The following is a 15,227-nucleotide window of genomic DNA, read 5'->3' as shown; positions in this document are numbered from 1 at the left end:
TGTTCCAGCTCCCTCTCCCTGTTCCCCATGTACCAGCTCCCTCTCCCTGTTCCCCATGTACCAGCTCCCTCTCCCTGTTCCAGCTCCCTCTCCCTGTTCCCCATGTACCAGCTCCCTCTCCCTGTTCCCCATGTACCAGCTCCCTCTCCCTGTTCCAGCTCCCTCTCCCTGTTCCCCATGTACCAGCTCCCTCTCCCTGTTCCAGCTCCCTCTCCCTGTTCCCCATGTACCAGCTCCCTCTCCCTGTTCCCCATGTACCAGCTCCCTCTCCCTGTTCCCCATGTACCAGCTCCCTCTCCCTGTTCCCCATGTTCCAGCTCCCTCTCCCTGTTCCCCATGTACCAGCTCCCTCTCCCTGTTCCCCATGTTCCAGCTCCCTCTCCCTGTTCCCCATGTACCAGCTCCCTCTCCCTGTTCCAGCTCCCTCTCCCTGTTCCCCATGTACCAACTCCCTCTCCCTGTTCCCCATGTACCAGCTCCCTCTCCCATTCTCCCTCTCTCCTGTGTAGCACCAACATGAAACGATGAGAATGGAGGGTGAAGGGTTGTGTGCCCACCATCGCAGAGTCCTTACCCTGTGCTCGAACTCATGCTCGACAGTGGCAGAGCATGGCCGCTGTTGGTACCATTGGGGGGTGAGGTGGGTGGGCTGTTCAGTGCCGAAAGGGAGCTCCCGGTGAGCCGAGGAGTGTGCATTGTCCCAGCTGTAGACATTGTGGTCACTGTAAAAAGACAGAACATCAACACGATCCCGCAGGACACACTGCACCTCAGGACCATCCCGCCCTGTACCTCACCCTGTATCCATCATTCACCCCGTAACCATCCCTGACCCTGTATCCATCCCTCACCCCGTATCCGTCCCTCACCCAATATCCATCCCTCACCCTGTATCTGTCCCTCACCCTGTATCCATCCCTCACCCTGTATCTGTCCCTCACCCCGTATCCGTCCCTCACCCCGTATCCATCCCTCACCCTGTATCCGTCCCTCACACTGTATCCCTCCCTCACCCTGTATCTGTCCCTCACCCCGTATCCATCCCTCACCCCGTATCCATCCCTCACCCTGTATCTGTCCCTCACCCTGTATCCATCCCTCACCCTGTATCTGTCCCTCACCCTGTATCCATCCCTCACCCTATATCCATCCCTCACCCTGTATCTGTCCCTCACCCCGTATCCATCCCTCTCCCTGTATCCCTCCCTCACCCTATATCCCTCCCTCACCCTGTATCTGTCCCTCACCCCGTATCCATCCCTCACCCTGTATCTGTCCCTCACCCCGTATCCATCCCTCACCCTGTATCTGTCCCTCACCCCGTATCCATCCCTCACCCCGTATCCGTCCCTCACCCTGTATCTGTCCCTCACCCTGTATCCGTCCCTTACCCTGTATCCGTCCCTCACACTGTATCCGTCATTCACCTTGTAACCATCACTCACCCCGTATCCCTCCCTCACCCAGTATTCCTCCCTCACCCTGTATCCATCCCTCACCCTGTAACCGTCCCTCACCCTGTATCCAACCCTCACCCCGTATCTGTCTTACGCTATGCACCATCTGATGGGACTGGCTGCTATTTGCAGAGTTAAAACCCTTTGTGTTACCTGTTGTGCTCAGGCTGTCTGTGCCTTGAGAGACTGGATGGTTCAGTCCTGCTGTCTGTGGAGGTACCTGAACGAAAAGCAAGTCAGGAACAGTCTGTCAGCTTCAACAGTGGAATTTCGGGAGCCCCCCGGAACACCCTGCGAACGGGCTGAGGGGGTGGGTTTCAGTTATGGGACTCAGACAGGACGGTCTGCGTGCAGACAACGGACAAAACACAGCGCCTCCGATACAACGGGACCCCTCGGGACGTCTGTGAGAATTCCAGGGCTAGGCCACAGGCTTTCATGACACTTCCCATTGCCTGACTAACATGGAATGGACAACATTGTCAAATACAGGCTCTTCAGCCCACCATAATGGGCCCAACATGACACCGAATAAGAGGAGCCCCTCCTGATGGTCTTGGTCTGAATCCCTCCATTCCACGTGCGTATCAGAAAGCCCCTTGACATTCCTATTACATCTAGCCCAGCACTACCCCCCTGACAGTACGTTCCAAGCTCCGACCACTCTCAGTGAAAGCAACTTGCCTCAAAACTCCCCTCTGAACTTTCCAACCTCTGACTTCAAAGGCATGCCCCCCCCTACTGTCAGACATTTCGACCCTGGGAAAAAGATACTGACGCCTCAAAGCTCTCCGTCAGGCTCATTATTTCAAAGACGAGGATAAAGTCTCTCCTCAGGCTCTGGTGTTCCAAAGAGCCTCGATGGATCCAGCCTCTTGGGAGAGCTCTAATCCGGGTCAAACCTGATCAGCTCACTCTCCAAACCTTCACCATCCTACCTGTGCCATGGCGACCAGAACACAACGCAATACTCCAAATGTGGCCGGACCGAAGTCTCGCAAAGCACCAAAATCACCTCCCGACTTCGGCACTCAATTCCCCAAACCAGGAGAGGCGAGCAGGCCACAATGCCATCCGGACCACCCGATCGAGGTGAGTGGTCTCTATCAGGGAGGGGTGGACTTGAACCCGACCATGGGCTGGGACAGCAATGCTGTCCAGGGATTTGCCAACAACAATTTACTTCGCCGCAAGATTTAATCTCCCAGAGTGCAGCACCTCACACTTTCCCCCGATTAAAGTCAATCGCCCAGTTCCGTTCCCGCGTGGGAAATGGATCAGAATCCTGCAGATATGGACACCAGCCAGAATTCAACCGAACTTCCGATCGGAGACAAACACATGAAATAAACCAGCCACATCCCAGCAAGGAAACACTAACACACCCAACTACACCCCTTCTAACCCCCGCCAGCCCCTACACCCCCTCCCTATCTCTGTAACCCCCTCCAGCCCCTACACCCCCTCCCTATCTCTGTAACCCCCTCCAGCCCCTACACCCCCTCCCTATCTCTGTAACCCCCTCCAGCCCCTACACCCCCCTCCCTATCTCTGTACCCCCTCCAACCCCTACACCCCCTCCCTATCTCTGTAACCCCCTCCAGCCCCTACACCCCCTCCCTATCTCTGTAACCCCCTCCAGCCCCCACACCCCCTCCCTATCTCTGTAAACCCCTCCAGCCCCTACACCCCTCCCTATCTCTGTAACCCCCTCCGGCCCCTACACCCCCTCCCTATCTCTGTAACCCCCTCCAGCCCCTACACCCCCTCCCTATCTCTGTAACCCCCTCCAGCCCCTACACCCCCTCCCTATCTCTGTAACCCCCTCCAGCCCCTACACCCCCTCCCTATCACTGTACCCCCTCCAACCCCTACACCCCCTCCCTATCTCTGTAACCCCCTCCAGCCCCTACACCCCCTCCCTATCTCTGTAACCCCCTCCAGCCCCCACACCCCCTCCCTATCTCTGTAAACCCCTCCAGCCCCTACACCCCTCCCTATCTCTGTAACCCCCTCCGGCCCCTACACCCCCTCCCTATCTCTGTAACCCCCTCCAGCCCCTACACCCCCTCCCTATCTCTGTAACCCCCTCCAGCCCCCACACCCCCTCCCTATCTCTGTAACCCCCTCCAGCCCCTACACCCCTCCCTATCTCTGTAACCCCCTCCGGCCCCTACACCCCCTCCCTATCTCTGTAACCTCCTCCAGCCCCACACCCCCTCCCTATCTCTGTAACCCCCTCCTGCCCCTACACCCCCTCCCTATCTCTGTAACCCCGTACAGCCCCTACACCCCTCCCTATCTCTGTAACCCCCTCCAGCCCCTACACCCCCCTCCCTATCTCTGTAGCCCCCTCCCTATCTCTGAAACCCCCTCCAGCCCCTACACCCCCTCCCTATCTCTGTAAACCCCTCCTGCCCCTACACCCCTTCCCTATCTCTGTAACCCCCTCCTGCCCCTACACCCCCTCCCTATCTCTGTAACCCCCTCCAGCCCCTACACCCCCTCCCTATCTCTGTAACCTCCTCCAGCCCCTACACCCCCTCCCTATCTCTGTAACCCCCTCCAGCCCCTACACCCCCTCCCTATCTCTGTAACCCCCTCCAGCCCCCACACCCCCTCCCTATCTCTGTAACCCCCTCCAGCCCCTACACCCCCTCCTTCTCTCTGTAACCCCCTCCAGCCCCTACACCCCCTCCCTATCTCTGTAAACCCCTCCTGCCCCTACACCCCTTCCCTATCTCTGTAACCCCCTCCTGCCCCTACACCCCCTCCCTATCTCTGTAACCCCCTACAGCCCCTACACCCCTCCCTATCTCTGTAGCCCCCTCCCAATCTCTGTAACCCCCTCCAGCCCCTACACACCCTCCCTATCTCTGTAACCCCCTCCAGCCCCTACACCCCCTCCCTATCTCTGTACCCCCTCCAGCACCTACACCCCCCTCTCTATCTCTGTAACCCCCTCCAGCCCCTACACCCCCTCCCCATCTCTGTACCCCCTCCAGCACCTACACCCCCCTCTCTATCTCTGTAACCCCCTCCAGCCCCTACACCCTCTCCTTATCTCTGTAACTCCCTCCAGACCCTATACCCCCTCCTTATCTCTGTAACCCCCTCCAGCCCCTACACCCCCTCCCTATATCTGTAACCCCCTCCAGCCCCTACACCCCCTCCCTATATCTGTAACCCCCTCCAGCCCCTACACTCCCTCCCTATCTCTGTAACCCCCTCCAGCCCCTACACCCCCTCCCTATCTCTGTAACCCCCTCCAGCCCCTACACCCCCTCCCTATCTCTGTAACCCCCTCCAGCCCCTACACCCCCTCCCTATCTCTGTAACCCCCTCCAGCCCCTACACCCCCTCCCTATATCTGTAACCCCCTCCAGCCAATACACCCCCTCCCTATCTCTGCAACCCCCTCCAGCCCCTACACCCCCTCCCTATCTCTGTAACCCCCTCCAGCCCCTACATCCCCTCCCTATCTCTATAACCCCCTCCAGCCCCTACACCCCCTCCCTATCTCTGTAACCCCCTCCAGCCCCTACACCCTCTCCCTATCTCTATAACCCCCTCCAGCCCCTAAAACCCCTCCCTATCTCTGTAACCCCCTCCCTATCTCTGTAACCCCCTCCATCCCCTACACCCCCTCCCTATCTCTGTAACCCCCTCCCTATCTCTGTAACCCCCTCCAGCCCCTACACCCCCTCCCTATCTCTGTAACCCCCTCCTGCCCCTACACCCCCTCCCTATCTCTGTAACCCCCTCCAGCCCCTACACCCCCTCCCTATCTCTGTAACCCCCTCCAGCCCCTACACCCCCTCCCTATCTCTGTAACCCCCTCCCTATCTCTGTAACCCCCTCCATCCCCTACACCCCCTCCCTATCTCTGTAACCCCCTACACCCCCTCCCTATCTCTGTAACCCCCTCCAGCCCCTACACCCCCTCCCTATCTCTGTAACCCCCTCCAGCCCCTACACCCCCTCCCTATCTCTGAAACCCCCTCCAGCCCCTACACCCCCTCCTACTCTCTGTAACCCCCTCCAGCCCCTACACCCCCTCCCTATCTCTGTAACCCCCTCCAGCCCATACACCCCCTCCCTATCTCTGTAACCCCCTCCAGCCCCTACACCCCCTCCCTATCTCTGTAACCCCCTCCAGCCCCTACACCCCCTCCCTCTCTCTGTAACCCCCTCCAGCCCCTACACCCCCTCCCTATCTCTGTAACCCCCTCCAGCCCCTACACCCCCTCCCTATCTCTGTAACCCCCTCCAGCCCCTACACCCCCTCTCTATCTCTGTAACCCCCTCCAGCCCCTACACCCCCTCCCTATCTCTGTAACCTCCTCCAGCCCCTACACCCCCTCCCTATCGCTGTAACCCCCTCCAGCCCCTACACCCCCTCCCTCTCTCTGTAACCCCCTCCAGCCCCTACACCCCCTCCCTATCTCTGTAACCCCCTCCAGCCCCTACACCTCCTCCCTATCTCTGTAACCCCCTCCAGCCCCATACCCCCTCCCTATCTCTGTAATCCCCTCCAGCCCCTACACCCCCTCCCTATCTCTGTAACCCCCTCCAGCCCCTACACCCCCTCCCTATCCCTGTAACCCCCTACACCCCCTCCCTATCTCTGTAACCCCCTCCAGCCCCTACACCCCCTCCCTATCTCTGTAACCCCCTCCAGCCCCTACACCCCCTCCCTATCTCTGTAACCCCCTCCAGCCCCTACACCCCCTCCCTATCTCTGTAACCCCCTCCAGCCCCTACACCCCCTCCCTATCTCTGTAACCCCCTCCAGCCCCTACACCCCCTCCCTATCTCTGTAACCCCCTCCAGCCCCTACACCCCCTCCCTATCCCTGTAACCCCCTACACCCCCTCCCTATCTCTGTAACCCCCTCCAGCCCCTACACCCCCTCCCTATCTCTGTAACCCCCTCCAGCCCCTACACCCCCTCCCTATCTCTGAAACCCCCTCCAGCCCCTACATCCCTCCCTATCTCTGTCACCCCCTCCGGCCCCTACACCCCCTCCCTATCTCTGTAACCCCCTCCAGCCCCTACACCCCCTCCCTATCTCTGTAACCCCCTCCAGCCCCTACACCCCCTCCCTATCTCTGTAACTCCCTCCAGCCCCTACACCCCCCTCCCCATGTGTGCAACACTATAAAGCAACAATCCCTGTCCTCCCTCCATCCCAGTAAGAGGATGGATGTTGTAGACCATGGAGAGGTCTCTGTCTCTCTCTCTCTGACTGTCTCAGTGCTGTCTGAACTCACCAGGTGCGAGGTGTACATGGTGGGTTTGCTGTGGGACTGGGTGGTTGCAGAGGCCCCAATGTTACTTGCTGGATTAATCCGCTTCTCCTTCTGTCTCCTGTTACAGAACCAGACTCGAATGACTTCCTTCTCCATGGTCAGCTGCTCCGCAATCAGCACAATCTCCTCGGAAGTGGGCTTTTGGTTCTGGAATGGCACATTGACACAGAGTGACCACAGGGTCTCGGTGTCACACCGAGAGTCTCTCTCACACACACACACACCCACTCACTCACGCAGCTCCCACATCACACTCTCTCTCACACACACACACCGTCCCGAGCTGGTGTACAGGTATTCCCTGTGTCTCTCACACACACCGTCCCGAGCTGGTGTACAGGTATTCCCTGTGTATCTCACACACACCGTCCCGAGCTGGTGTACAGGTATTCCCTGTGTCTCACACACACACCGTCCCGAGCTGGTGTACAGATATTCCCTGTGACTCACACACACACCGTCCCGAGCTGGTGTACAGGTATTCCCTGTGTATCTCACACACACCGTCCCGAGCTGGTGTACAGGTATTCCCTGTGTCTCACACACACACCGTCCCGAGCTGGTGTACAGATATTCCCTGTGTATCTCACACACACACCGTCCCGAGCTGGTGTACAGGTATTCCCTGTGTCTCACACACACACCGTCCCGAGCTGGTGTACAGGTATTCCCTGTGTCTCACACACACACCGTCCCGAGCTGGTGTACAGGTATTCCCTGTGTCTCACACACACACCGTCCCGAGCTGGTGTACAGGTATTCCCTGTGTCTCACACACACACCGTCCCGAGCTGGTGTACAGGTATTCCCTGTGTCTCTCACACACACACCGTCCCGAGCTGGTGTACAGGTATTCCCTGTGTCTCTCACACACACACCGTCCCGAGCTGGTGTACAGGTATTCCCTGTGTCTCTCACACACACACCGTCCCGAGCTGGTGTACAGGTATTCCCTGTGTCTCTCACACATACACCGTCCCGAGCTGGTGTACAGGTATTCCCCCCCCCCCCCCCCCCCCCCCCCCCCCCCCCCCCCCCCCCCCCCCCCCCCCCCCCCCCCCCCCCCCCCCCCCAGGTATTCCCTGTGTCTCTCACACACACACTGTCCCGTTCTGGTGTACAGGTATTCCCTGTGTCTCACATACACACACCGTCCCGAGCTGGTGTACAGGTATTCCCTGTGTCTCTCACACACACCGTCCCGAGCTGGTGTACAGGTATTCCCTGTGTCTCTCACACACACACCGTCCCGAGCTGGTGTACAGGTATTCCCTGTGTATCTCACACACACCGTCCCGAGCTGGTGCACAGATATTCCCTGTGTCTCACACACACCGTCCCGAGCTGGTGTACAGGTATTCCCTGTGTCTCACACACACACCGTCCCGAGCTGGTGTACAGGTATTCCCTGTGTCTCTCACACACACCGTCCCGAGCTGGTGTACAGGTATTCCCTGTGTCTCTCACACACACACCGTCCCGAGCTGGTGTACAGGTATTCCCTGTGTATCTCACACACACCGTCCCGAGCTGGTGCACAGATATTCCCTGTGTCTCACACACACCGTCCCGAGCTGGTGTACAGGTATTCCCTGTGTCTCACACACACACCGTCCCGAGCTGGTGTACAGGTATTCCCTGTGTCTCTCACACACACCGTCCCGAGCTGGTGTACAGGTATTCCCTGTGTCTCACACACCGTCCCGAGCTGGTGTACAGGTATTCCCTGTGTCTCACACACCGTCCCGAGCTGGTGTACAGGTATTCCCTGTGTCTCACACACCGTCCCGAGCTGGTGTACAGGTATTCCCTGTGTCTCACACACACACCGTCCCGAGCTGGTGTACAGATATTCCCTGTGTCTCACACACACACACCGTCCTGAGCTGGTGTACAGGTATTCCCTGTGTCTCTCACACACACACCGTCCCGAGCTGGAGTACAGGTATTCCCTGTGTCTCACACACACACCGTCCCGAGCTGGTGTACAGGTATTCCCTGTGTCTCACACACACACCGTCCCGAGCTGGTGTACAGGTATTCCCTGTGTATCTCACACACACCGTCCCGAGCTGGTGTACAGGTATTCCCTGTGTCTCACACACACACCGTCCCGAGCTGGTGTACAGGTATTCCCTGTGTCTCACACACACACCGTCCCGAGCTGGTGTACAGGTATTCCCTGTGTCTCTCACACACACCGTCCCGAGCTGGTGTACAGGTATTCCCTGTGTCTCACACACACACCGTCCCGAGCTGGTGTACAGGTATTCCCTGTGTCTCACACACACACACCGTCCCGAGCTGGTGTACAGGTATTCCCTGTGTCTCACACACACACCGTCCCGAGCTGGTGTACAGGTATTCCCTGTGTCTCACACACACACCGTCCCGAGCTGGTGTACAGGTATTCCCTGTGTCTCTCACACACACACCGACCCAACCTGGTGTACAGGTATTCCCTGTGTCTCACACACACACCGTCCCGAGCTGGTGTACAGGTATTCCCTGTGTATCTCACACACACCGTCCCGAGCTGGTGTACAGGTATTCCCTGTATCTCACACACACCGTCCCGAGCTGGTGTACAGGTATTCCCTGTTTCTCTCACACACACACCGTCCCGAGCTGGTGTACAGGTATTCCCTGTGTCTCTCACACACACACCGTCCCGAGCTGGTGTACAGGTATTCCCTGTGTATCTCACACACACCGTCCCGAGCTGGTGTACAGGTATTCCCTGTGTCTCTCACACACACCGTCCCGAGCTGGTGTACAGGTATTCCCTGTGTATCTCACACACACCGTCCCGAGCTGGTGTACAGGTATTCCCTGTGTCTCTCACACACACACCGTCCCGAGCTGGTGTACAGGTATTCCCTGTGTCTCACACACACACCGTCCCGAGCTGGTGTACAGGTATTCCCTGTCTCTCACACACACACCGTCCCGAGCTGGTGTACAGGTATTCCCTGTGTCTCACACACACACCGTCCCGAGCTGGTGTACAGGTATTCCCTGTGTATCTCACACACACCGTCCCGAGCTGGTGTACAGGTATTCCCTGTGTCACACACACACACCGTCCCGAGCTGGTGTACAGGTATTCCCTGTGTCTCTCACACACACACCGTCCCGAGCTGGTGTACAGGTATTCCCTGTGTCTCACACACACCGTCCCGAGCTGGTGTACAGGTATTCCCTGTGTCTCACACACACCGTCCCGAGCTGGTGTACAGGTATTCCCTGTGTCTCACACACACCGTCCCGAGCTGGTGTACAGATATTCCCTGTGTCTCACATACACACCGTCCCGAGCTGGTGTACAGGTATTCCCTGTGTCTCACACACACCGTCCCGAGCTGGTGTACAGGTATTCCCTGTGACTCACACACACACCGTCCCGAGCTGGTGTACAGGTATTCCCTGTGTCTCTCACACACACCGTCCCGAGCTGGTGTACAGGTATTCCCTGTGACTCACACACACACCGTCCCGAGCTGGTGTACAGGTATTCCCTGTGACTCACACACACACCGTCCCGAGCTGGTGTACAGGTATTCCCTGTGTCTCTCACACACACACCGTCCCGAGCTGGTGTACAGGTATTCCCTGTGTCTCTCACACACACCGTCCCGAGCTGGTGTACAGATATTCCCTGTGTCTCACATACACACACACCGTCGCGAGCTGGTGTACAGGTATTCCCTGTGTCTCTCACACACACACCGTCCCGAGCTGGTGTACAGGTATTCCCTGTGTCTCTCACACATACACCGTCCCGAGCTGGTGTACAGGTATTCCCTGTGTATCACACACACACCGTCCCGAGCTGGTGTACAGGTATTCCCTGTGACTCACACACACACCGTCCCGAGCTGGTGTACAGGTATTCCCTGTGTCTCTCACACACACACCGTCCCGAGCTGGTGTACAGGTATTCCCTGTGTCTCTCACACACACCGTCCCGAGCTGGTGCACAGGTATTCCCTGTGTCTCACACACACACCGTCCCGAGCTGGTGTACAGGTATTCCCTGTGTCTCTCACACACACACCGTCCCGAGCTGGTGTACAGATATTCCCTGTGTATCTCACACACACCGTCCCGAGCTGGTGTACAGGTATTCCCTGTGTCTCACACACACCGTCCCGAGCTGGTGTACAGGTATTCCCTGTGTCTCTCACACACACCGTCCCGAGCTGGTGTACAGATATTCCCTGTGTATCTCACACACACCGTCCCGAGCTGGTGTACAGATATTCCCTGTGTCTCTCACACACACCGTCCCGAGCTGGTGTACAGGTATTCCCTGTGTCTCACACACACACACCGTCCCGAGCTGGTGTACAGGTATTCCCTGTGTCTCTCACACACACACCGTCCCGAGCTGGTGCACAGGTATTCCCTGTGTCTCACACACACACCGTCCCGAGCTGGTGTACAGATATTCCCTGTGTCTCTCACACACACCGTCCCGAGCTGGTGTACAGGTATTCCCTGTGTCTCACACACACACCGTCCCGAGCTGGTGTACAGGTATTCCCTGTGTCTCACACACACACCGTCCCGAGCTGGTGTACAGGTATTCCCTGTGTATCTCACACACACCGTCCAGAGCTGGTGTACAGATATTCCCTGTGTCTCTCACACACACCGTCCCGAGCTGGTGTACAGATATTCCCTGTGTCTCTCACACACACCGTCCCGAGCTGGTGTACAGGTATTCCCTGTGTCTCTCACACACACCGTCCCGAGCTGGTGTACAGGTATTCCCTGTGTCTCTCACACACACCGTCCCGAGCTGGTGTACAGGTATTCCCTGTGTCTCTCACACACACCGTCCCGAGCTGGTGTACAGGTATTCCCTGTGTCTCACACACACACCGTCCCGAGCTGGTGTACAGGTATTCCCTGTGTCTCTCACACACACACCGTCCCGAGCTGGTGTACAGATATTCCCTGTGTATCTCACACACACACACCGTCCCGAGCTGGTGTACAGGTATTCCCTGTGTGTCTCTCACACACACCGTCCCGAGCTGGTGTACAGGTATTCCCTGTGTCTCTCACACACACCGTCCCGAGCTGGTGTACAGGTATTCCCTGTGTATCTCACACACACCGTCCCGAGCTGGTGTACAGATATTCCCTGTGTCTCACATACACACACACCATCCCGAGCTGGTGTACAGGTATTCCCTGTGTCTCTCACACACACACCGTCCCGAGCTGGTGTACAGGTATTCCCTGTGTCTCTCACACACACCGTCCCGAGCTGGTGTACAGGTATTCCCTGTGTCTCACACACACCGTCCCGAGCTGGTGTACAGGTATTCCCTGTCCCTCACACACACACCGTCCCGAGCTGGTGTACAGGTATTCCCTGTGTCTCTCACACACACACTGTCCCGAGCTGGTGTACAGGTATTCCCTGTGTCTCTCACACACACACCGTCCCGAGCTGGTGTACAGGTATTCCCTGTGTCTCACACACACACCGTCCCGAGCTGGTGTACAGATATTCCCTGTGTCTCACACACACACCGTCCCGAGCTGGTGTACAGGTATTCCCTGTGTCTCACACACACACCGTCCCGAGCTGGTGTACAGGTATTCCCTGTGTCTCACACACACACCGTCCCGAGCTGGTGTACAGATATTCCCTGTGTATCTCACACACACCGTCCCGAGCTGGTGTACAGGTATTCCCTGTGACTCACACACACCGTCCCGAGCTGGTGTACAGGTATTCCCTGTGTATCTCACACACACCGTCCCGGGCTGGTGTACAGGTATTCCCTGTGTCTCACATACACACCGTCCCGAGCTGGAGTACAGATATTCCCTGTGTCTCACATACACACACCGTCCCGAGCTGGTGTACAGGTATTCCCTGTGTCTCACACATACACCGTCCCGAGCTGGTGTACAGGTATTCCCTGTGTCTCACACACACACCGTCCCGAGCTGGTGTACAGGTATTCCCTGTGTCTCACACACCGTCCCGAGCTGGTGTACAGGTATTCCCTGTGTCTCTCACACACACCGTCCCGAGCTGGTGTACAGGTATTCCCTGTGTCTCTCACACACACACCGTCCCGAGCTGGTGTACAGGTATTCCCTGTGTCTCACACACACACACCGTCCTGAGCTGGTGTACAGGTATTCCCTGTGTCTCACACACACACCGTCCCGAGCTGGTGTACAGGTATTCCCTGTGTCTCATACACACCGTCCCGAGCTGGTGTACAGGTATTCCCTGTGTCTCACACACACCGTCCCGAGCTGGTGTACAGATATTCCCTGTGTCTCACATACACACCGTCCCGAGCTGGTGTACAGGTATTCCCTGTGTCTCACACACACACCGTCCCGAGCTGGTGTACAGGTATTCCCTGTGTCTGACACACACACTGTCCCGTTCTGGTGTACAGGTATTCCCTGTGTCTCTCACACACACACCGTCCCGAGCTGGTGTACAGGTATTCCCTGTGTCTCACACACACACCGTCCCGAGCTGGTGTACAGGTATTCCCTGTGTCTCTCACACACACACTGTCCCGAGCTGGTGTACAGGTATTCCCTGTGTCTCACACACACACCGTCCCGAGCTGGTGTACAGGTATTCCCTGTGTCTCTCACACACACACCGTCCCGAGCTGGTGTACAGGTATTCCCTGTGTCTCACACACACACACCGTCCCGAGCTGGTGTACAGGTACTCCCTGTGTATCTCACACACACCGTCCCGAGCTGGTGTACAGGTATTCCCTGTGTCTCACACACACACCGTCCCGAGCTGGTGTACAGGCATTCCCTGTGTCTCACACACACACACCGTCCCGAGCTGGTGTACAGGTATTCCCTGTGTCTCTCACACACACACACCGTCCCGAGCTGGTGTACAGGTATTCCCTGTGTCTCTCACACACACCGTCCCGAGATGGTGTACAGGTATTCCCTGTGTCTCACACATACACCGTCCCGAGCTGGTGTACAGGTATTCCCTGTGTCTCACACACACACCGTCCCGAGCTGGTGTACAGGTATTCCCTGTGTCTCACACACACACCGTCCCGAGCTGGTGTACAGGTATTCCCTGTGTCTCTCACACACACACACCGTCCCGAGCTGGTGTACAGGTATTCCCTGTGTATCTCACACACACCGTCCCGAGCTGGTGTACAGGTATTCCCTGTGTCTCTCACACACACACCGTCCCGAGCTGGTGTACAGGTATTCCCTGTGTCTCACACACACACCGTCCCGAGCTGGTGTACAGGTATTCCCTGTGTCTCACACACACACACCGTCCCGAGCTGGTGTACAGGTATTCCCTGTGTCTCACACACACACACCGTCCCGAGCTGGTGTACAGGTATTCCCTGTGTCTCACACACACACCGTCCCGAGCTGGTGTACAGGTATTCCCTGTGTCTCACACACACACACCGTCCCGAGCTGGTGTACAGGTATTCCCTGTGTCTCACACACACACCGTCCCGAGCTGGTGTACAGGTATTCCCTGTGTCTCACACACACACCGTCCCGAGCTGGTGTACAGGTATTCCCTGTGTCTCACACACACACCGTCCCGAGCTGGTGTACAGGTATTCCCTGTGTCTCACACACACACCATCCCGAGCTGGTGTACAGGTATTCCCTGTGTCTCACACACACACACCGTCCCGAGCTGGTGTACAGGTATTCCCTGTGACTCACACACACACCGTCCCGAGCTGGTGTACAGGTATTCCCTGTGTCTCACACACACACACCGTCCCGAGCTGGTGTACAGGTATTCCCTGTGTCTCACACACACACACCGTCCCGAGCTGGTGTACAGGTATTCCCTGTGTCTCTCACACACACACCGTCCCGAGCTGGTGTACAGGTATTCCCTGTGTCTCACACACACACCGTCCCGAGCTGGTGTACAGGTATTCCCTGTGTCTCACACACACACCATCCCGAGCTGGTGTACAGGTATTCCCTGTGTCTCACACACACACACCGTCCCGAGCTGGTGTACAGGTACTCCCTGTGTCTCACACACACACCGTCCCGAGCTGGTGTACAGATATTCCCTGTGTCTCACACACACCGTCCCGAGCTGGTGTACAGGTATTCCCTGTGTCTCTCACACACACACCGTCCCGAGCTGGTGTACAGGTATTCCCTGTGTCTCTCACACACACACCGTCCCGAGCTGGTGTACAGATATTCCCTGTGTCTCACACACACACCGTCCCGAGCTGGTGTACAGGTACTCCCTGTGTCTCACACACACACCGTCCCGAGCTGGTGTACAGGTATTCCCTGTGTCTCTCACACACACCGTCCCGAGCTGGTGTACAGGTATTCCCTGTGTCTCTCACACACACACCGTCCCGAGCTGGTGTACAGGTATTCCCTGTGTCTCACACACACACCGTCCCGAGCTGGTGTACAGGTA

The 15,227-nt window shown here is 57.5% G+C and overlaps 1 protein-coding gene across 1 annotated transcript in view; it reads right to left on the bottom strand.

Moving 5' to 3' along the window:
* Positions 1 to 570: 570 nt before the first annotated feature.
* LOC140458710 (POU domain, class 2, transcription factor 2-like) overlaps positions 571 to 15,227 on the bottom strand; it is a 74,503-nt gene continuing 59,846 nt past the window's right edge. The window contains exons 9-11 of the mRNA XM_072553373.1: positions 6,731 to 6,916; positions 1,611 to 1,677; positions 571 to 722 (exon numbers count right to left, since the gene is read on the bottom strand). Coding sequence (XP_072409474.1) covers positions 571 to 722; positions 1,611 to 1,677; positions 6,731 to 6,916 — 405 coding nt within the window. The remainder of the gene's footprint in view (positions 723 to 1,610; positions 1,678 to 6,730; positions 6,917 to 15,227) is intronic.

The sequence above is a fragment of the Chiloscyllium punctatum genome, chromosome 34 (assembly GCF_047496795.1).
Source record: "Chiloscyllium punctatum isolate Juve2018m chromosome 34, sChiPun1.3, whole genome shotgun sequence".
Classification (NCBI taxonomy): Eukaryota; Metazoa; Chordata; class Chondrichthyes; order Orectolobiformes; family Hemiscylliidae; genus Chiloscyllium; species Chiloscyllium punctatum.
Note: the sequence above shows the minus strand (reverse complement) of the source record. Positions and strands in the feature narration are given on the sequence as shown.